Source organism: Bos indicus, chromosome 2 (genome assembly GCF_029378745.1).
Source record: "Bos indicus isolate NIAB-ARS_2022 breed Sahiwal x Tharparkar chromosome 2, NIAB-ARS_B.indTharparkar_mat_pri_1.0, whole genome shotgun sequence".
NCBI lineage: Eukaryota > Metazoa > Chordata > Mammalia > Artiodactyla > Bovidae > Bos > Bos indicus.
The window spans coordinates 71,009,410-71,033,546 of record NC_091761.1 but is presented as its reverse complement, the minus strand read 5'-3'; the positions used below and the strand labels follow the sequence as shown (position 1 = coordinate 71,033,546).

General features: G+C 42.3%; 1 protein-coding gene across 14 annotated transcripts in view; it reads left to right on the top strand.

Moving 5' to 3' along the window:
* C2H2orf76 (chromosome 2 C2orf76 homolog) overlaps positions 1-24,137 on the top strand; it is a 154,089-nt gene that overhangs the window by 127,607 nt on the left and 2,345 nt on the right. For all 14 annotated transcript variants that reach the window (XM_070768857.1, XM_070768892.1, XM_070768849.1 and 11 more), the window contains one exon: positions 21,600-21,691. In XM_070768857.1, coding sequence (XP_070624958.1) covers positions 21,600-21,691 — 92 coding nt within the window. The remainder of the gene's footprint in view (positions 1-21,599; positions 21,692-24,137) is intronic.

Below are 24,137 nucleotides of genomic sequence, written 5' to 3'. Positions count from 1 at the left end.
CTTGCACTGTATCACAGCTTCTATTAGATTGGTGCAAAAGTAGCTGCAGTTTTGCATTGTTGATCTTTGCATTTTGATATTGGAATACATTCTTAAATAAATGTGATTATGTTATACATCATTTCAGTGCTCATTTTTTGCTTTATGTTTTTTTGCTAATGACTTATTGCTTGCTATTTATGTTTATTTTAGACCATGGAAATGATGTTAGATAAAAAGCAAATTTGAGCAGTTTTCTTATTTGAGTTCAAAATGGGTCATAAAGCATCAGAGACAACTTGCAACATCAACAACACATGTGGCCCAGGAACTGCTAACAAAAATATAGTGCAGTGGTGGTTCAAGAAGTTTTGCAAAGGAGATGGGAACCTTGAAGATGAGGAGCGTAGTGGCTGACCATTGGAAGTTGACAATGATCAACTGAGAGGATCATCGAAGCTGATCCTCTTGCAGCTACATGAAAAGTTGCCCAAGAACTTAATGTTGACCATTCTATAGTCGTTTGGCATTTGAAGCAAATAGGAAAGGTGAAAAGGCTTGATAAGTGGGTGCCTCATGAGGTGACTGCAATTTAAAGAAATTGTCGTTTTGAAGTGTTGTCTTCTCTTGTTCTACACAACAACAACGAACCATTTCTTGATTGGATTGTGACATATACGACAATCAGCAATGGTCAAATTTGTACCAAAAAATGGGTCATGGTCACTGGTGGTTGGCTGCTGGTCTGATCCACTACAGCATTCTGAATCCCGGCAAAACCATTACATCTGAGAAGAAAGCTCAGAAAATCAATGAGATGCACTGAAAACTGCAATGCCTGCAGCCAACATTAGTCAACAGAAAGGGCCCAATTCTCCACGACAGCACCTGCCCACACAGCATACAACCAACACTTCAAAAGCTGAACAAATTGGGCTACAAAGTTTTGTCTCATCTGCCATATTCACCTAACTTCGCATCAACTGAGTACCACTTCTTCAAGCGTGTTGACAATTTTTGCAGGGAAAATGCTTTCAAAACCAGCAGAACATGGAAAATGCTTTCCAAGATTTCGTTGAATCTTGAAGTATGCTACAGGAATAAACAAACTTATTTCTTGTTGGCAAAATGTGTTGATTGTAAAGATTCCTATTTTGATTAATAAGCATGTGTTTAAGCCTAGTTATAATAATTTAAAATTCAGGATCTGAAACCTCAGTTACTTTTGCACCAACCTAATAGTAGGTTCCCCAAAATGGGCTAGCCTGGTAGCTCAGCTGGTAAAGAATCCACCTGCAATGCCGGAGACCCCAGTTCAATTCCTGGGTCAGGAAGATCCACTGGAGAAGGGATAGGCTACCTATTCCAGTATTCTTGGGCTTCCCTGGTGGCTCAGCTGGCAAAAAATCTGCCTACAGTGCAGGGGACCTGGGCTGGATCCCTGGGTTGGGAAGATCCCCTGGAGAAGAGAATGGATACCCACTCCAGTATTCTGACCTGGAGAATGCCATGGACTGTATAGTCCATGGGGTCGCAGAGAGTCGGACATGGCTGAGCAACTTTCACTTTCTTTCAAAAATGGGCACATAGAAGGTCTGTGTTTTAAAATGTTTGAAAATGGCTGTTTTTTTTTTTTTTTTTTTTCAGACACTGGTAGGTATTAAAGTCTAGACTGAAACACTGATGCTTAGAGTTTTGAAGGTGCCATCTGCTTTTAGATTATAGGAAGCTGTTGAGAGGACTAGTGCCTTATTTTTTGTTGTTCAGTGGCTCAGTCATGTACGACTCTTTGTAACCCCATGGACTGCAGCATGCCAGGCTTCCCTGTCCTTTACCATCTCCCAGAGCTTGCTCTAACTCATGTCCTTTGAATTGGTGATGCTATCCAACCATCTCGTTCTCTGTTGTTCCCTTCTCCTGCCTTCAATCTTTCCCAGCATCAGGGTCTTTTCCAATGAGTCAGCTCTTCACCTCAAGTGGCCAAAGTATTGGAGCTTCAGCTTCAGCATCAGTCCTTCCAATGAATATTCAGGGTTGATTTCCTTTAGGATGGACTGGTTGACTCTCCTTGCTGTCCAAGGGACTCTCAAGAGTCTTCTCCAACACCACAGTGCAAAAGCATCAATTCTTCAGTGCAGCCTTCTTTATGGTCCAACTCTCACATCCATACATGACTACTGGAAAAGCCATAGCTTTGACTATATAGACCTTTGTTTGCAAAGTAATGTCTCTGCTTTTTAATATGCTGTCTAGGTTTGTCATAGCTTTTCTTCCAAGGAGCAGGTGTCTTTGAATTTCATGACTGTCGTCACCATCTGCAGTGATTTTGGAGCCCAAGAAAATAAAGTCTGTCACTGTTTTCATTGTTTCTCCATCTATTTGCCATGAAGTGATGGGACCCAATGCCATGATCTTCATTTTTTGAATGTTGAGTTTTTTTTTTTTTAATTATTATTGACATTGCTTTATTTTCATTGACTTTTTAAAAAAATTATTTATTTTTAAATTGAAGGATAATTGCCTTACAGAATTTTGTTGTTTTCTGTCAAACCTCAACATGAATCAGCCATAGGTGTGTGTGTGTGTGTGTGTGTGTGTATATATATATATATATATATATATATATATATATATATCCCCCTCCCTTTTGAACTTCCCTCTCATCTCCCTCCCCATCCTACCCCCCTAGGTTGATACAGAGCCCCTGTTTGAGTTTCCTGAGTCATACAGCAAATTCTCGTTGGCTGTAATGCAAATTTCTGTGTTGCGCTTTCCATACATCTCACCCTCTCCTCCCTCTTCCTGTGTCCATAAGTCTGTTCTCTATGTCTGCTTCTCCATTGCTGCCCTGTAAATAGATTCTTCAGTACCATTTTTCTACATTCTGTATATATGTGTTAGAATATGATATTGAATACAAATGTTGAGTTTTAAGCCAGCTTTTTCACTCTCCTCTTTCACCTTCATCAAGAGGCTCTTTAGTTCCTCTTCCCTTTCTGCCATAAGGGTGGTGTCATATTTCTCCCAGCAAGCTTAATTCCAGCTTGTGATCTAAAGATGTTGCTTGTAGTTTTATTGAAATGTCTTATTCTGTTCCTTACATGGTTTCTGTTTCCTCTGGGTTCTTTTTCTCAGTTTCTTGTGTGGTAGAGGTATTTATCACAATGTCTGTCCATTTACATTAAGCTTGAAGTTTGAAGCTTATAAGCTTGAAGTTACATTACAAACAACTTCTTCAAAGTGCTCTGTGGATGGATGGGACCTTCTGAATGGTGCTCCAGGGCCCAGGGTCTGGAGGATAAATCTCCATTCTCCTGTCTGGGAATGGCCTGAGGTTCTGAGGATGCAGAAAGGTGAATTAAGCCAGCTTCTTATCACTTTTTGAGGGCACTTTACTAGGAGCATCTTAACTCTGGCAGTTCCTACTCCTCTATAAACTTTCCATCTTCAAAAATGGGATGAACTATCTTAATCTCTTTGTCTTGATGGGCTTATACCTATCCTGTCCCTTTATCCTCATTTTAGTGGAGTTTCCAGAGGAGATGATATAATGAATATGTTCAGTCCATCATGTTTAACTGGAAGTCTGCATGCAAGCTTCTTTCCCTGTTTCCTTTTTAAAAATTGAAGTATAATTTACATACAGTAAAATGCAAAGACCTTAAGTGGACAGTTCCATGAGTTGTGACAAATGTACAACTTACATCCCTATCTGTATCTTTACAGACTGTGCCCATGCCCCCAGATATTTCCTTCATGCCCCTTTTCAGGTCTCTCCCCTCTTTTCCACCATTAAAAGCCACTGTTGTGATTTCTGTCAATGAATTTGGGATCCTAATTTTTGAATATTTGAGGGAAGTATTTATATGGTACAAATCATCCTCCCAGCTTACCTAACTGAAGAACAGCTCTATTATTATAAGAAATTGAAATTTAAGTGAGAGCAATTCTGTTTTATTTAAAAAAAAAAACACCAAATTTTGTCCAATTTAATGTCCTTCTTCAGGAGTGAAGAGAGGTTTATTGTTACCTCGAAAAGCTTTTAAGGAAATCAGTTTCCTCCATAACCACCAGAATGTCATATCACATATTTAGTTAAAAACTCAAGTAGTCCAAAATGATCCTTAATATCTTTGAACAAACATCATGTCCTCTTTCCATGTCTTCAAGGTCACAATCCCCAGGTTCTTCTGAACAAAAACTGAGATCCCCTTGTTTTTAGATGGATATGTGATTAGCCGTCCTTTCAAATACCTTCTGATGTCTGTGCACTTGTGGGCACAAGGCTCTCCTGGCAGGGGTGGCGGGGAGGGTGGATCTTGACTGGCACTGTGTATATAGGGGGATCTGTGATACTGACATGATAAGGACTGGGGTGTGCTAATTGCCTGGCTTCTGCCTGGTGGTTGCTCCTTTCATATAGACCTTCCACGAATGACAAAAGTCATATTTTTAAAATGCTAAGTCTGAGTGTTTTTTCCACAACAAGAGTTAGCAACCTCTGCAGGACAAGCTAGGCCATCAGAAGAGAGACCCAGCCAGGTCCAAGAGCAGCTAGCATTTACTGAGTGCAGCTACTAATATTAATAGATTTATGTATTTGGTTACCCTGCTAGTAAGTGATGGAGCTAGGGTTTAGAGTCTGCTTAGGACCAGCTATCACTCTGTCTTCGTATGGAAGGCAGGAGGGACTCTGAGGTTAAGAGGGAAGATCCTTAGAATCACCAGCTGCACTGCAGAATACTTGCTAATTGTAACTGGAGCAAATGATATCCTTCTTTGCCTTTTACTGCTTTCTGATACCTCCTCAAGATGAGACAGCTCAAAATTTTTGGAATTGACATCTTACAAGACTGCCTTCCCTTTCTCTTTCCACTTCCTCTGCCTTCCTTTGGGCCTTCATTATTTTTCATTTTGATCATTGAGACACCATTCTGTCTGCAGGAGACTGTCCTGCAGACTCTCATCCAGTGTGTCCATCTGTCATGCGTATTACCTGAATAATCTCTTAAAAATGTAAGTCAGAAAGAGAAAAACAAATATCATATATTAATGCCTATATATGGAATGTAGAAAAATGATACTGATGAGCCTATTTTCAGGGCAGAAATAGAGATGCAGATATAAAGAACAGACCTGTAGATATGGTGGGGGTAAGGAGAGGGAAGGAGGAATTGAGAGAGTAGCATTGTCATATATACACTGCTGCTAAGTTGCATCAGTTGTGTCTGATTCTGTGTGACCCCATAGACGGCAGCCCACCAGGCTCCCCCGTCCCTGGGATTCTCCAGGCAAGAACACTGGAGTGGGTTGCAATTTCCTTCTCCAATGCATGAAAGTGAAAAGTGAAAGTGAAGTCTCTCAGTCGTGTCCAACTCTTCGCGACCTCATGGACTGCAGCCTACCAGGCTCCTCTGTCCATGGGATTTTCCAGGCAAGAGTACTGGAGTGGGGTGCCATCGCCTTCTCCGATATATACACTACCATGTGTAAATTAGCTAGTGGGAAGCTGCTGTATAGCACAGGGAGCCCCGCCCCATGCTCTGTGATGACCTAGCGAGGTGGAGTGGGGGTGGGTATGGGAGGGATGCTCAAGGGGAGGGGATTTGTTGTTTAGTAGCTAAGTTCTGTCCGACTCTTTGTAACCCCATGGACTATAGCCCTCCAGCCTCCTCTGTCTATGGGATTTCCCAGGCAAGAATACTGGAATGGGTTGCCATGCCCTCCTCCAGGGGATCTTCCTGACTCAGGGATCGAACTCTTGTCTCCTACATCTCCTGCACTGCAGGCAGATTCTTTACTGCTGAGCCACCAGGGAAGCCCCTGAGGAAGGGGATATATGTATACATATAGCTAATTTGTCAGTAGAAACTAACACAACATTGTAAAGCAATTGTCTTCCAATAAAAAGTAATTTAAAAAATTCAAGTCTGACTATGTTCCTGTCTGCTTAAAACCAGCTGATGATGGGTTCCTGTTTCCTTCAGCATGAAGTACACGCTCTAGTGTGGTGCTGGGGACTTTTTGGTTTAATCTCGAGGCATATCTCCAACCTTTTCTCTTGCTATGTGAGCTGGCATGCCCCTCCTCTAGCCTACAGCTCTCCTTTGTCCCCAGCGTCTGTTTTTCTGCACATGCCATGCTGCCATGGCTTCTCTGGAATGTTCCACCCCTCCTCCACCAGACAGGCATTCACCTTGGGAGACACTGCCAAGGCCAAGGATCACCTCATCTCTGAGATCTTTTCTGACCCACCCCTCCCACCACCTCATGGCCAGTAGCCTAGACTGTGCTCTCCTTTGGGTCCTCACCAGGTCCTGGCCAGTTTTTATAGAGCTTATTACAACACACCATGGTCTTGCTTTTTCATATGTTCATCTTCCTAACAAGACAGGGATCTCCCCAAGATTGAGGATTGAGTCTAATTCACTGTTGGGGTTCCCTTGCTTGGCACATATCAGGACTTAATAAAGCTATAGTTCTATTTATTTATATATGAATGGATGGATTTGCTTTCCTTATTGCATCATATACTTTTCTAAAAGTTACTTGGCTTTCTGGAACTTATATTAAGAAATTTAGATACCAGCAATAATATCTGGTTAGCTCAGCCAGTGCCAAAATTGCCTGTTGAGATTATCTGTGCCTCTCAGCTAGGACCACAATTTCTGCTGTTTATCTATGTTCTCCCCATGGACACAGTGTTGGACATGCATTACCTGTGTACATGTATCTGTTGATTTGAGTTGGGGGGGGTGTGGAGGTGATGGAATTCCAGTTGAGCTATTCCAAATCCTGAAAGATGATGCTGTGAAAGTGCTGCACTCAATATGCCAGCAAATTTGGAAAACTCAGCAGTGGCCACAGGACTGGAAAAAGTCAGTTTTCATTCCAATCCCAAAGAAAGGCAATGCCAAAGAATGCTCAAACTACTGCACAATTGCACTCATCTCACATGCTGGTAAAGTAATGCTCAAAATTCTCCAAGCCAGGCTTCAGCAATATGTGAACTGTGAACTTCCTGATGTTCAAGCTGGTTTTAGAAAAGGCAGAGGAACCAGAGATCAAATTGCCAACATCCGCTGGATCATCGAAAAAGCAAGAGAGTTCCAGAAAAACATCTATTTCTGCTTTATTGACTATGCCAAAGCCTTTGACTATGTGGATCACAATAAACTGTGGAAAATTCTGAAACAGATGGGAATACCAGACCACCTGATCTGCCTCTTGAGAAATTTGTATGCAGGTCAGGAAGCAACAGTTAGAACTGGACATGGAACAACAGACTGGTTCCAAATAGGAAAAGGAGTTCGTCAAGGCTGTATATTGTCACCCTGTTTATTTAACTTATATGCAGAGTACATCATGAGAAACGCTAGACTGGAAGAAACACAAGCTGGAATCAAGATTGCCGGGAGAAATATTAATAACCTCAGATGTGCAGATGACACCACCCTTATGGCAGAAAGTAAAGAGGAACTCAAAAGCCTCTTGATGAAAGTGAAAGTGGAGAGTGAAAAAGTGGGCTTAAAGCTCAACATTCAGAAAACGAAGATCATGGCATCCGGTCCCACCACTTCATGGGAAATAGATGGGGAAACAGTGGAAACAGTGTCAGACTTTTTTCTGGGCTCCAAAATCACTACAGATGGTGACTGCAGCCATGAAATTAAAAGACGCTTACTCCTTGGAAGGAATGTTATGACCAACCTAGATAGCATATTCAAAAGCAGAGACATTACTTTGCCAACAAAGGTTCATCTAGTCAGGGCTATGGTTTTTCCTGTGGTCATGTATGGATGTGAGAGTTGGGCTGTGAAGAAGACTGAGCGCTGAAGAATTGATGCTTTTGAACTGTGGTGTTGGAGAAGACTCTTGAGAGTCCCTTGGACTGCAAGGAGATCCAACCAGTCCATTCTGAAGGAGATCAGCCCTGGGATTTCTTTGGAAGGAATGATACTAAAGCTGAAACTCCAGTACTTTGGCCACCTCATGCGAAGAGCTGACTCACTGGAAAAGACTGTGATGCTGGGAGGGATTGGGGGCAGGAGGAGAAGGGGACGACAGAAGATGAGATGATTGGACGGCATCACTGACTCGATGGACGTGAGTCTCAGTGAACTCTGGGAGTTGGTGATGGACAGGGAGGCCTGGCGTGCTGCGATTCATGGGGTCGCAAAGAGTCGGACACGACTGAGCGACTGATCTGATCTGATCTGGGGGTGGGAGACAAAAGACAGAAAAAAAATAGGGTCCCTACTATTGAGGACCTGACGCTTAAAAGGGGAGACGGGACACATCCTGTAGGGGGAAAGCCAATTACTAACGACGTCCCTGGTGCTCCAGTGGTTTAGAATCCACCTGCCATTGCAGGGGACATGGCTTCAGTTCGTGGTCCTGGAAGATTCCACCTGCTTTGGGGCAGTTAGGCCCATGCACTGCAGCTACTGGGCCTGCGCTCTAGAGCCTAAGCTCTGCAATGAGAAGCCACCACCACAAGAAGGACATGCACCACAACTGGAGAATAGTCCCCACTTGCCACAACTAGAGGAAGCCCGTGTCCAGTGAGGAAGACCCATCACAGCCAAAAAGACTGTTCTAAATCCCTTATATAGGACAGTCCTTCGAAAAATAAACAAATAAATAAAAACATATTCTCTTGAAAAATGACTAAGACTTTCCTCCCAAGTCCCCAAAGGTGCTTGCACGTATCCCCAAAGAAGCCATTCTGAGTTGCATGACCCTGATGAAGGTCTTCCTTCACCATATGATTTGTTGCAGTAAAAATAAGGAAGGAATTTTTCAGCAGTTAAGGTCACTTTGTACCGAGACTATGGCACTCTATCATGTAAAATAAAATGTCAGTTGATAGTATTGTGTCATTCTTTTCAAATGATTTTATGCACAGTACATGGTTTTATTATAGATGAATTGGATTTGACTGTTGGTTTTTAAGAATTTAGTAAGAATATGCAAACAAATGTATATATCTTATTTAAAAGAATCCTAATAAGGAAATTGCAACAGTACTAATGTTGAGTGAAAGCTGTGTTGGGTGTTTTGGATATGAATGCCCTTGTCTGATCTTCTCTACAATCCTGGGACAATGATTTTAAATTGCCTATTCACAGAAGGAAAAACCAAAGCTAATTAACTGGCTGGAGATCTCTACAGCCACTATCATGTACCATTTATAAATAGTTAAATCTAAATTCATTCATGTGAAATTCTGGGTTAAATCTTTTAGAAAATTGACAACTATAAGATTCTGTTGGCTATACTTATGTGTATTTATTTATTTATATTTTTATCCATGTATACATTTTTTAAAATTTAATTAAAAAATTTTAAATAATTTTTATAGGTTACTTTCCATTTACAGTTATTACAAAGCGCCGGCTATATTCCCTGTGTTGTACAGTACATTCTTTCCATGCATATGTTTTTAAGTTTCAAACATGAAAACTATTTTAGCCACTAGGCTGCAAAAGTAAATGCATAGCATACAAAACGAATGTGGGCTGCTGTATATCAGTATTTCCATATAAATATATTTTCTCAGGTAAAAGCCTGAGGAAACCTGGAGCAGTATTTTGGGGTGGAGATAATTTGACAGTATATACCTAAATCAACAGTACACAAATCCAGTGACCCACTGAGGCCTCTGGGGATTCTATATGATACAGTAACATGATAGTTAAGAGCAGAGGCCCTGGGGTCCACATGACTCTGGGAAATTTACTTTGAGCCCCACATTCCTCATCTGTAGCATTAGGCTAATGGTGCCTACCAAGTGAGGTGTCATTAGGATTAAATGTCAGATGTCTGTCTGGTGCTTGTTCATGTTGTTATTCAGTTGCTCAGTCATGTACCACTCTTGTGACCCCATGGGCTGCAGCATGCCAGGCTTCCCTGTCCTTTACTATCTCCCAGAGTTTGCTGAAACTCATGTCCATTGATTCAGTGATGCCATCCACTCATTTCATCCTCTGTTGTCCCCTTCTCCTCCTGCCCTCAATCTTTCCCAGTGTCAATTACACTGGCACTTATCACAAGCATTGCCGATGACTGAACAACAAAGGCATGCTGCTATAGCTGTTGACCTTCAACAACCCCTGAGGGAGTTCAGGGTGCAGTAAGGCTCTCTGTGGTCCAGGGAATCTGGTGGGACAGGTCTTTAGATAGTTGGATGTTTTTAGGAACAGATTTTATGATACCTATCCTTGCATCTCCTCATATCTAGAGAAGCACTAAATCCTTTCATGGTGACATCAGATCCTCCTGACTTACAAAAACCTTCTGTAAATTAAGTGCTTCATGGTATTGAACTCCCCCTTCACTGAAACCTTATATATTGACTTTCCCCCACTGCCGCTTTGGAGCAGTCTCTCAGAACTATCTGAGATCATGCCTCCCGGGCTCCAGTCCTCATTTTGCCCCAAATAAAACTTAACTTGCAACTCTCAATTGTACATCTTTTTTTAGTCAACACCAGAATCAGGATCTTTTACAGAGTCCACTCTTCACATCAGGTGGCCAAAGTGTTGGAGCTTCAGCTTCAGCATTAGTCCTTCCAATGAATATTCAGGGTTGATTTCCTTTAGGATAGACTGGTTTGATCTCCTTGCTGTCCAAGTTGCTCTCAAGAGTCTTCTTCAGCATCACAGTTCGAAAGCATCAGTTCTTCAGGGCTCTGCTTTCTTTATGATCCAACTCTCACATCTGTACATGACTGCTAGAAAAACCATAGCTTTAACTATATGGACATTTGTTGGTTAAGTGATGTCTATGCTTTTTAACATGCCATCTAGGTTTGTAATAGCTTTTCTTTTGATTTCATGGCTGCAAGTCACTGTCTGCAGTGATTTTGGAGCCCAAGAAAATTAAGTCTGCCACTGTTTCCATTGTTTTCCCATCTACTTGCCATGAAGTGATTGGACTGGATGCCATGAGCTTAGTTTTTTTAATGTTGAGTTCTAAGCCACCTTTTTTACTCTCCTCTTTCAAAGAGTACATAGCTCTTGTCATTGGCTAGAAGTACACTCTCCTTCTCACTGGTTAATGAGGTGCTCTCTTCTGATTATGCAGACTGAGAGGGCATGGAGAAACTGAGGTTGGCTGCTGGGCGATTATGGAAGGCTTCTAGGAGCTCCAGGAGGGAGAAAAGATGTCACTTAGAAGAGAAGTGAGCTTGATGTTTGAAGCCATTTTCATATCATCGGTGAGCAGAAAGCCCAGATTCTATCAAGAAACCACCCCTGGATGTCTTAGTTGTGCTCCCAAATGTCTGTAGTCATTTGATTGTGCAAATAGGGCTTGTATTCTCTACTTCCTGAGAAGTCTCAGTTTCCAAGATTCAGTCCTATCAGCAAAGCCCAATTTCTGATTTTTTGAATTTGATAATATGGAACCTAGAAGTGGAAAAACCCTCCAGTGTTAATCTTTAAACATTGTACATTAGTTATGGGATATGGCAAAGAGAAAGGGGAGCAGATGGGAGGGGTACAGAAAGGACAGAGGGAGGAGAAAGGCAGGACCAGGGCTAACCCAGAGCTGGACACCCAGGAATGTTGGGAGAGGGGGTTGCTACACTGGGTTGAGTGAGCACATTACATAAACCAAAGACTGGGAGTTAAAGGCGATGCCCGCAGAGGCTGCAGAGTGCTGACCCTTGTACCTTCCACTTGCCCCTGCTGCTCTTTGGTGTCTCCAGGGGCATCCTGCCTGACACCTCAAGGGAGGTGGTCACCAGCATCTCTCTGGAATCCCCTCCTCTCCATCAAGGGGCCCGAGGAGAGATTTCCCAGGTTGGGACATGGGCCTATCAGGGCATCACTCAACTATGAGTGGCCCCTTAATTATTCAAGACACTCACCTAACGTGGCCAACTCTCCAGCCCTTCCTGTGCTCATCCACAAGGAGAGAAACTCTGAATTGGATACTCTTTCCTAGGGCCTTGGAAGAATTCTCCCAAGGGCTGGAATCATCTCCTACCTCAGTCTTGAGGTTTTAAAAGAGTGAAATGAGAGCATTTTGTGATTCTGGGCTTCATGCTTTCACTCTATTCCCCATTTCATCACACCCCTCAGTGCTATGAAATGTGGATTAGTTTTTAATCTTCCTTTCTCATTTTTGTTGTGTTGGTGTTGAACTGATTATGCAGAACTGTGTGTTGATATCTCTTGGCATCTTCCCTCCAAGGATGGAGCTGTGCTTTCTAAACATCACCTTTAATCCTCTTATGGAAGGAGGCTGTATAAGGTGCTCACCCCATCCATCAGGACCCATTGAGACTGACAGGTTACAGGCCCTTGTAACCTGGGCACACAGGACAGGAGGTTCAGAGGTGCCAAGATCCCAAATCTATTGCTACCCTCCAGCCATCCATCTCAGGTGACGCTGGTGGCTACAAGAATAAATACATGAAAATTAAGCCCACTCTGCCTGCAAAAGAGAAGAGAAGGCAAGCTGGCCGTAGGCTGTCACCTGGAATCACCTACTGGGAGGTGCTGAGTCACCTCTAGATGAAGGATGGAGAGGAGGCTTGAGTGACAGGCTCACTGGCAGCACCTTGTACAAGGGAGCTGCAGTTCAAGGTGAAAACAGATTCTCTGCCTTGGAGCCAACCTATCAGTGTAAAATATTTTACTCTTAATACAGGGATATTTGTGATAAGTAGATCAACACAGGAATGCCTGGTTTCATTTTTCATTTACATGTGCTCCTTGGAATACCTCTCACTTTCCTATCTTAATGGCCTTTCCAGAACTTTTCAGAGCACATCCAGCTGACTCCTAGTGTGTCTGGGGATAATTTCTGGTGGTGGTGCACTGAGAAAGTTACTCTTGTTTCATCTGCCCTGCTGCTTTTCTGGTTGAGTGGAGAAGAGGCTTCACTCTGGTGCTTACAACTTCCTTCGCCTGATTCTTTCTTGTTTGTTTTCTGTTTTTAAAGATACCAGGGCCAGTCCACTAAGCATTTTAGCAGGTAAATATCTAGCTAGACTTAGTAAACCCTCTTTTGTTTCTAAGATTTTATTTGTTTTAAGATTTTATGGAAGGTAGTACTGGTTTTCCATTTACATTAGAGGCATTTATTTAGCAAACACTCATATAGCATTTATTCTATGGAAGGCCTGTTTCAAACACTTTGTAAAGAGACAGCCCTTTGTTTCTCACAACCTGATTGTAAGCCTTTGTGATAAGAATTATAATCACCCTCATCATGCTTGTGTCCATGCTAAGTCACTTCAGTCATGTCTGACTCTTTGAGACCTTGTGTATCACAGCCCACCAGGCTCCTCTGCCCGTGGGATTCTCCAGGCAAGAGTACTGGGTTGCCATGCCCTCCTCCAGGGGATCTTCCCGACCCAAGGATCAAACCCAGGTCTCTTATGTCTTCTGTATTGACGAGCAGGTTCTCTACCACTAGCGCCACCTGGGAAGCCCACCCTCATCACATAGATGGGGAAACTGAGGCACAAGGGAGTTAAATCAGGTTAGGAAGTGGCAGAAGCAGTGTTGAAACCAGGGCAGCTTGACTCCAGACTGTGTTCTTCACCTCTGTGCACTGCTGCCTCTCCAGAAGGAATGCTTTAAAAATTGATATAGTCAAGGGGAAAAAAAAAATGAGCCGATTCAAAAAACATGATATGAAGAAAATGAGGTTCATGTACTATTTGTAAATGGCAGAAATGGTGATGGTGAACTAAAATGAGCGTCGCTGGTCGCTCCCCTGGCCTGCAGGAGAGGAAGTGACTGGCCGACTAAGCACTCTACCTCAGACACAATGCACTGCACCTGGAGGATCCCTGGGGCTGCAGATAAAACTTCTTGCAGGTTGACTGTGTTGTAGAGACCTCCTGCTGCAGTAGACGATGTATTTGTAATAGTATGTACATGAATTCACAGGTACACGCATGTGCACAGTGCTGCTTGCACTGCTGTCATGGACCAGGAATGGAGCCGCACAGCTTGATCAGCACCATTCCTTCTTTTCTTTCTTAATGGAAATATAGTTGATTTACAATGTTGTGTTACAAAGGCAAAACAAAACAAACAAAAATACTAGTTTCTGGCATACAGCAAGGTGATTCAGCTTTATGTGTGTGTGTTTTTGAGATTCTTTGTCGCTATAGGTTATTGCAAGATGTTGAATATAGTTCCCTGTGCTGTACTGTAGGACTTTGTTGTCCTCCATACAGTGGTGTGTATATGTTAATCCCAAACTCCCATTTCATCCCTCCTCAACCTTTTCCCATTTGGTCACCATAAATTTGTTTTCTTTGTGAGTCTGTTTCTGTTTTATAAATAAGTTCATTTGAAACATTTTTTTTTAATTCCACAAATAAGTAGAATATGATATTTGTCTTTCTCTGACTTACTTCACTTAGTATAATAATCTCTATTATTCACATTGCTGCAGATGGTAATGTTTCATTCTTTTTTATGGCTGAGTGATAGCCCCTGGAGGAGGGAATGGCAACCTACTCCAGTATTCTTGCCTGGAGAATTCCATGGACAGAGGAGCCTGGTGGGCTACAGTCCATGGAGTCACAGAGAGTTGGACAGGACTGAGCGACTAACACTTTCATTTTCACAATATTCCACTGTATATATGTAGCACATCTTTTTTCATTCATCTTATTTTCTTTAACCTGTATTATCTCTTTAAATTTTCACAACAGCCTCTGTGGTGGGTTTCATCTTCATCCCAGGATGAGGAAGCTGAGTCTGGGCTATTCTACAGAACTTATTCAGGCCACCCTGCTGACAGGGGTGGGCCTGGGCTGGGAGACCAGGCCAGGCTGCTCCTAAAACCCAGCAAGGTCTCAGCCATGATATAACACTCTCAGTTACTTATTCCTTAAGGGTGAACTCAGTCTTCCTACATTCTCTTTCAGAAAAAAAATGTTGGGTCTGACCATAACTCTTGACTATAAGTCTCAGACTCTGGCATTTAAATAATAAATAACTTAAATCTTAGAGACTGATTACATTTGTCAGCTCTTTATTTCATCAGGTAAACACATTACTTCCCTAAGTAGTTGCAAAGTTCAACAATGCTTCTTTAACATTGTCAATACACAAATGAAAGGAGATCATAACAAAGAAACATAGGGAGGACATAAGCTTGGAATAATCTGTGTGCATGTATGTTCATGTGCACAAACATGTGTACATGTGTACAGTATATTTTTAAGACAAATGAAAGCTTCTTCATGGAGCCAAGTTGGTAGTATTGGGGAACCACTGTCTTAAGAGTTCCTGCCTAGTGTTTCTGCTGTCTTCTGTTGGCTGGTAATTAGATAATTTTTTAAATTGAAATATTTATAATGTGTTAGTATCAGGTATGGAGAAGGCAATGGCACCCCACTCCAGTACTCTTGCCTGGAAAATCCCATGGATGGAGGAGCCTGGTATGTTGCAGTCCATGGGGTCGCTAGGAGTTGGACATGACTGAGCGACTTCACTTTCACTTTTCACCTTCATGCATTGGAGAAGGAAATGGCAACCCACTCCAGTGTTCTTGCCTGGGGAATCCCACGGACGGGGGAGCCTGGTGGGCTGCTGTCTATGGGGTCGCACAGAGTCAGACACGACTGAAGCGACTTAGCAGCAGCAGCAGTATCAGGTATACAGCAAAGTGATTTGTTATACATATGTGTATATATGTGTGTTTGTGTGTGTATCTTTTCTTTTTCAGATCCTTTCCCATGATAGGTTATTATAAGATTATTGAATATAGTTGTACTATACAGTAGGACCTTTTTTTTTTAATCTATTTTATATAAGTAGTGTGTATATGGCACCCCACTCCAGTACTCTTGCCTGGAAAATCCCATGTACGGAGGAGCCTGGTGGGCTGCAGTTCATGGGGTTGCTGGGAGTCGGACACGACTGAGCGACTTCACTTTGACTTTTCACTTTCATGCATTGGAGAAGGAAACGGCAACCAACTCCAGTGTTCTTGCCTGGAGAATCCCAGGGACGGGGGAGCCTGGTGGGCTGCTGTCTACGGGGTCGCACAGAGTCGGACACGACTGAAGCGACTAGCAGCAGCAGCAGCAGCAGCAGCAGCAGCAGCAGCAGCAGTGTGTATATATTGATCCCAAACTACCAATTTATCCCTCCCCGATCTTTTCCCCTTTGGTAACCATAAGTTTGTTTTCTCTTTTATGTATTTATTTTGGCTGCACTCAGTCTTCATTGCTGCACGCGGGCTTTCTCTGGCTGCAGAGAGTGGAGACTACTCTCTAGTTGCGCTGTGCCGGCTTCTCACTGCGGTGACGTCTCTTGTCGCGGAGCACAGACTCCAGGTGCACGGGCTTCAGTAGTTGAAGCATGCAGGGTCAGCAGTTGCAGCCTGTGGGCTCTAGGGCATGTGAGCTTCAGTAGCTGTGGTGCGTGGGCTCACTACCAGGCTCGAGAGCATGGGCTTAGTTGCTTTCCAGCATGTGGCATCTTCCCAGACCAGGGATGGAACTCGTGTCCCCTACACAGGCAGGTGGATTCTTACCTACTGTGCCACCAGGGAACTCCAGTAAGTTTGTTTTTTGTGTCTGTGAGTGTTTCTATCTTGTAAATAAGTTCATTTGTATCATTTTTTTTTAATTCCACAAAAAAGTGATATTATGATATTTGTCATTGTCTGACTTATTTCACTTAGTAGTTTAGTTGCTTCAGTCATGTCCAACTCTGTGTGACCCTATGGACTGTAGCTCACCAGGCTCCTCTGTCCATGGGATTCTCCAGGCAAGAATACTGGACTGGGTTGCTGTTTCCTTCTCCAGGGGATCTTCCTGACCCAGGGATGGGACTTGTGTCTCTTATATCTCCTGCATTGGCAAGTACGTTCTTTACCACTAGCGCCACCTTGGAAGCCTATGATAATCTCTAGGTCCATCCATGTTACTGCAAATGATATTATTTCATTCTTTGTAATGGTTGAGTAATATTCCATTCTATGTATGCACCACAGTTTTTAAAACCCATTTGTCTGTCAATGAGCAGTTATGTGACTTCCACGTCCTGGCTATTACTTCACTTTCACTTTTCACTTTCATGCATTGGAGAAGGAAATGGCAACCCACTCCAGTGTTCTTGCCTGGAGAATCCCAGGGACGGCGGAGCCTGGTGGGCTGCCGTCTATGGGGTCGCACAGAGTTGGACACGACTGAAGCGACTTAGCAGCAGTAGCAGCAGTATCCATTTAGTGAAGCCTTCTTGTCATGGACTTTTTTTGGGTAGGAAGTAATCTAAACAATTTTGATTATTAATTCATTGTTTTACTTGTTATAGATCTCTTCAGATTTTGTTTCTTCTTGATTTGGTGTCAGTAGCTTGTGACTTTCTAGGAATTTGCCCTGGAAGACTATCTAATTTGTTGGCATATAGTAGCTCATAGTATTCCCTTATAGTCTGTTTCATTTCTGTAAGGTTGGTAGTAATGTCCCCACTTCATTTGTGATTTTACTGATTTAAGGCTTCTGGTTTTTTTTTGATCAGTCTTGTTTGTCTATTTTGTTGATTTTTTAAAAGAGCCAATTTTTTGGTTTTATTGATTCTATTGTTTTTCTATTCTCTAGTTCATTTATTTTCACATCGGTCTTTATAATTTTCTTTCTTCTGCCTTTTTATTGGGATTTTTGCTTGCTCTTGTTTTTCTAGTTTATTCAGATTATTGATTTGAGGTCTTTAGTCTTTTTAAATATAGGTATTTACTGCTATAACTTTCCTCCAACCACTGCTTTAGTTATATCCTAAGCTTTGGAGAAGGAAATGGCAACCCACTCTAGTATTCTCTCCTGGAGAATCCCATGGACAAGGAGCCTGGCAGTCCATGGGATTGCAAGAGTCAGACATGACTTAGTGGCTAAACCACCATAAGCTTTGGTATGTTTTTCATTCAACTCAAAATATTTTCTAATTTTCTTTGTTATTTCTTCTTTGATCCATTGCTATGTTGTTTAATTTCCAGATATTTTGAATTCATAAAATTTATTTTTGTTATTGATTTCTAATTTCTTTCCATTGTGAAGAACATACTTTGTATGATTTTAGTCTTTTAAAATTTATTGGAACTGGTAAATTTTATTGGAACTAATGTATAGTCTGTCCTGGGGAATATTCCATGTGTGGTTGAGAAGAAGGTGTACACTGCTGTTGGAGTGTTCTATAGATATGTGTAAGTCTGATTGGTTTATAGTGTTCAAATCTTGGATTTTCTTATTGTTCTTTTGTCAGGTTTTCTACCCATCCCTGAAAATGGACTATTGAAGGCACCAGCTATTATTTTTGAATTGTCGAGTTCTCTCTTCAGTTTTGACAGTTTTACTTCATGTATTGGGGGGTTGGTAGGACATTTATCTTTATAACTGTTATATATTCCTGATATATTGATTTTTTTTTTAAGATTCTGACTCCATTAAATTATTTTGTCTTAAGTCTATTTGTCTTTTTTCATATGGTCATGACAGTTCTCTTTTGGTTATTGTTTGCATAGAGTATCTTTTTCTATCCTTTTACTTTCAACCTACTTGTGACCTTGAATCTGAAGTGTTTCTCTTGTAGCCAACAGATAGTTGACTCATTAAAACAATCCATTTTGCCCTTTAAATGGAGTGTTTGATCTTTTTACATATAATGTAGTTATTTATAAGGTAGGAGTTATGTCTCCCATCTTGCCATTTGTTTTCTATATATCTTCTCTTTTGTGCCTCAGTTTCCCCATTATTTATTTTTTTGTGTTAAATAGACATTTTGTAGTGTACCATTTTAATTCCCTTGTCATTTCTTTAACTATATATTATTTTCTTACTGGTTGTCTTTGAAATTATAGTTAACATATTAATTTATAACAATTTAAGTTTGGGTTAATACCAACTTAATTTCAGTATTATACAAAACTTTGCCCCTATGCTGCTGCTAAGTCACTTCAGTTGTGTCCAACTCTGTGCGACCCCATAGACGGCAGCCCACCAGGCTCCCCTGTCCCTGGGATTCTCCAGGCAAGAACACTGGAGTGGGTTGCCATTTCCTTCTCCAATGCATGAAAGTGAAAAGTGAAAGTGAAGTCGCTCAGTCGTGTCCGACTCTTAGTGACCCCATGGACTGCAGCCTACCAGGCTCCTCCATCCATGGGATTTTCCAGGCAAGAGTATTGGAGTGGGGTGCCATTGCCTTAATTCCATCCTCTCTCCTTTGTGTTGTTTATTGTTGTACAAATTACACCATTATACACTGTGTGCCCATCAACTCAGATTATAATTATTGTTTTATGTGTTGTCTTTTAAATCACATGGTAGAAAATTACAAATTAAAAATATGTTTATATGTTTACCCCTGTCGTTACCTTTATTGGTGTTCTTTACTTTTCATCTGAGTTTGAGTTGCTGTCTAGTGTTCTTTTAATTCAGTCCGAAAAAAAATCCCCTTAGCATATCTTGTAGGATTGGTTCACTAGTGATGAATTATCTCAGTTTTTGTTTATCTGTGAATATCTTCATTTTTCTTTCATATTTGAACACATTTATAATGGGTATTTTGAGGTCCTTTCTGTGAAATTTGATATCTGGTTGTTTCCAGAGGCAGCTTTTGTTATTCTTTTATTCCCAAGGTGTATGGGTTACATTTTCTTGTTTCTTGCATGCCTCATAATTTTTTGTTAGAAACTGGACATTTGAGATGATATATTGTAGGACTCTGGGTACTCGTCTCCCTTCTTCCCCAACCAAGATCTGTTATTTTTGTTTGCCTGTTTTTTAGTGACTGGATTATTTTAGCAATATTATTTTCTCCATCCTATAAAGTGTGAAGTCTCTGATGTTGTTCCTCAGGGAGTGAAACCAAGCAAGACCCTCTGGGGCTCCTGGGTATAGAAGCATTTCTGTGTCCCCATTCCTTGTTTGTAGGGAACAGACCCCAACCTCCATGACCTTCCCTGCCTGTGTCCCAAAGAGCAGATTCAAACAGTTGCTAATCAGGGAAGGGAGGAGATTCAGAGACAAAGAAAACACAGCCAAGAAACAACAGTGCAGCCTTGGGGCAGGGTCCTGTTTCTTTCCGGATGGCATCAGATCAGATCAGATCAGATCAGTCGCTCAGTCGTGTCTGACTCTTTGCGACCACATGAATCGCAGCACACCAGGCCTCCCTGTCCATCACCAACTCCTGGAGTTCACTCAGACTCACGTCAATCGAGTCAGTGATGCCATCCAGCCATCTCATCCTCTGTCGTCCCCTTCTCCTCCTGCCCCTAATCCCTCACAGCATCAGTCTTTTCCAATGAGTCAACTCTTACCATGAGGTGGCCAAAGTACTGGAGTTTCAGCTTTAGCATCATTTCTTCCAAAGAAATCCCAGGGCTGATCTCCTTCAGAATGGACTGGTTGGATCTCCTTGCAGTCCAAGGGACTCTCAAGAGTCTTCTCCAACACCACAGTTCAAAAGCATCAATTCTTTGGCGCTCAGCCTTCTTCACAGTCCAACTCTCACATCCATACATGACCACAGGAAAAACCGTAGCCTTGACTAGACAAACCTTTGTTGGCAAAGTAATGTCTCTGCTTTTGAATATGCTATCTAGATTGGTCATAACTTTCCTTCCAAGGAGTAAGCGTCTTTTAATTTCATGGCTGCAGTCACCATCTGTAGTGATTTTGGAGCCCAGAAAAATAAAGTCTGCCACTGTTTCCACTGTTTCCCCATCTATTTCCCATGAAGTGATGGGACCGGATGCCATGATCTTCGTTTTCTGAATGTTGAGCTTTAAGCCCACTTTTTCACTCTCCACTTTCACTTTCATCAAGAGGCTTTTGAGTTCCTCTTCACTTTCTGCCATAAGGGTGGTGTCATCTGCATATCTGAGGTTATTGATATTTCTCCTGGCAATCTTGATTCCAGTTTGTGTTTTTTCCAGTCCAGCGTTTCTCATGATGTACTCTGCATATAAGTTAAATAAACAGGGTGACAATATACAGCCTTGACGAACTCCTTTTCCTATTTGGAACCAGTCTGTTGTTCCATGTCCAGTTCTAACTGTTGCTTCCTGACCTGCATAGGCATAGCAATATCTTTAAGCTCTTTATAGAACTAAAGTGAAAAAGTGAAGTCGCTCAGTCGTGTCCAACTCTTTGTGACCCCATGGCCTGTAGCTTACTAGGCTTCTAGGTCCATGGGATTTTCCAGGCAAGAATACTGGAGTGGGTTACCATTTCCTTCTCCAGGAGATCTTCCCGACCCAGGGATTGAACCCAGGTCTCCCACATTGTAGGCAGATGCTTTACCGTTTGAGCCACCAGGGAAGTCCTATAGAACTAAACCCCCAACAAATGCGAGATGTCAGCAGTTCTTCATTCTAGAGAAGACCATCTGAAGTCAGATTAAAGGAACCAGAGAAGCTCATCAAGAGATTACTTGAGAGCAGATTAAAGGAGTGCAGGCCCTGCACACACCCTGATCCTTATCAGCAAGCCCACTCTTGAACTATTGCTATAAAACTCTTCACCAAATCCTCCCAGGTTTGGACTGTTTTCAAAGGCAGGAGCCTGCCATGACTCCCTTTGCCTGGAAAAGCAATAAAGCTCTTCTTTTCTAATTCACCCCAACTCTGTCTCCAAGATTTGATTTGGCACCAGTGCACAGAGGCTGAGTTTTCGGCATCAGAAGACACAACTTGGATACTTCCACACCTTGGGATGATAGTGATATTGGTAAGTGCTCTTTCTGTCCCTGACAACACTCAGTTGTTAAACCCCACTAATTGCAAGCTTATTGCTCTATTGTTTCTAATAATGCCCTAGGGCATAAATTGTCCTACAAACTAATCCAATCAAAGTGTGGCTCTTTGAAAGAATAGTTTCTGAGGGATGTTTGATATTCTGACTCTAAGAGGATTCCTCCCAGCAGTGCTACTCCATGAGTCTCTCATAAACTAGCCATCCTACAGTTTAGGTTGTGTTTTCTTAAAAATCCATGAATCTCCTTCTCATTGTCTTTCACCAAAACCTTCACTGTGCTGTTAGGTTTGAAGTTTTCCATGCTCTACTGAAACTGAAATCAGTTCCTTTGGGAAGAGATTAGGAACTACCTATTTTACAATCTGCTTCTCACCCAGCCGAAATCACTGAGCCAGGGCTCTAGAGCTGCAGGCATGGACAATGACAAGCTTCTCTCTGAATCATACTTCTTCTCTGAGTGATCACTAGAATGTGCTGGCAGCAGCCTGTAGCCCCTTTGTCTTGTCTCTCCTGGCATGAAGCCGTCACATAGGATGAGGCAAGGCAGGTGGGCCCCAGTATTCTCAGCATGCCACATCTGGGGTATAACCTCTATTCTAAATGTGGGGGTTGAACATAAGAAGGGAGCCTCCACCTCTCAATGACACTTGCTTAGAATTAGCCTTGGAGAAAAAGGTCCATTTAGTCAAAGCTATGGTTTTTCCAGTAGTCATGTATGGATGTGAGAGTTGGACTATATAGAAAGCTGAGCGCTGAAGAATTGATGCTTTTGAACTGTGGTGTTGGAGAAGACTCTTGAGAGTCCCATGGACTGCAAGGAGACCCAACCAGTCCATCATAAAGGAAATCAGTCCTGGATATTCATTGGGAGGACTGATGCTGAAGCTGAAACTCCAATCATTTGGCCACCTGATGTGAAGAACTGACTCATTGGAAAAGACCTTGATGCTGGGAAAGACTGAAGCTAGGAGGAGAAGGGGGTGAAAGGATGAGATGGTTGGATGGCATAATCTACTCCATGGACAAGCTTCAGGAGCTGGTGATGGACAGGGAAGCCTGGCATGCTGCAGTCCACGGGGTTGCAAAGAGTCAGACATGACTGAGCAAATGAACTGATAGGCAGCTAGGGATAGGATGTGAAACACTGAAGTTCTGCCTGTCCTAGGAATAGGGCCCTTTCAATGGTAGCTTGAGGAGAGGGAGCCCTATGTCCTTGGCTGCACAAGTCTGGAGTCTTCACTGAGCTGGAAGAGGGAGGAGGGTGGTCTTTGTTCAAAGACTGCCTACTTGTGCCTTTGTTACCAAATTTGGGGTGTGTGTGTGCTTGCTAAGTCACTTCAGTCATTTCTGACTCTGTGCGATGCTATGGACTGTAGCCCACCAGGCTCCTCTCTCCATAGGATTCTCCAGTCAAGAATACTGGAGTGGGTTGCCATGCCCTCCTTCAGGGGATCCTCCCAACCTAGGGATCAAACCTGTGTCACCAGTGGCTCCTGCATTGCAGGCAGATTCTTTACCACCAAGCCACTGGGTAAGCCCAATTTTGGGGGGTAGTTTTTCTCAAATATATGCACTAAAGTCACCTATGCTCTAGACCTTATCTCTTCCTATACCCTCTAGAACTTTGACCTCATTCTCTCTCTTCTTGAAAGACTCCAGTTCATCTTGTTCTTTTCCAGAAAGATTTAAAACATGTTCAGGTCAGAACCATGGGAAAAAATAACCAGCTCTCCTTCTAATCCCCCATTTCTCCAACCCTTTCTCTCCCCTACTTTACAGCCAAATCTTAAAATAGTATCTAGAAGAACTAGCCTCCATTTCCTTACTTCTCACTCATTCCCAGTCTTTACTTTATCCCCAACATTCCATTGAAATTCTCACCCTAAAATTTCCATATTTCCAGATTCAGTGGACATTTACTGGTTTTTACCCTACTTGACTTCTCCATAGAATTCAACACTGTTTCCAACATTCACATGAGCACACGCACACACACACTCTCTCTCTCTTACACTTCTTAGCCCTTATTTTAAAACATTAGTTTTAAAAGGGTCAACAGTGTTTAGTTGAATATCACTGAGTTTCTCTCAATACCAACTTACTGACTGTAAGATCATTACTTATAATAATTTCTACTCATTATTAATACACACACACACACACACACATATATATCAGTTCAGTTGCTCAGTCGTGTCCTATTCTGCAACCCCATGGACTGCAGCATGCCAGGCTTCCCTGTCCATCACCAACTCCCAAAGCTTGCCCAAAGTCATGTCCATCAAGTTGATGATGCCATCCAACCATCTCATCCTTTCACCCCCTTCTCCTCTTGCCTTCAATCTTTCCCAGCATCAGGGTCTTCACATCAGGTGGCCAAAGTATTGGAGTTTCAGCTTCAGCATCAGTCCTTCCAGTG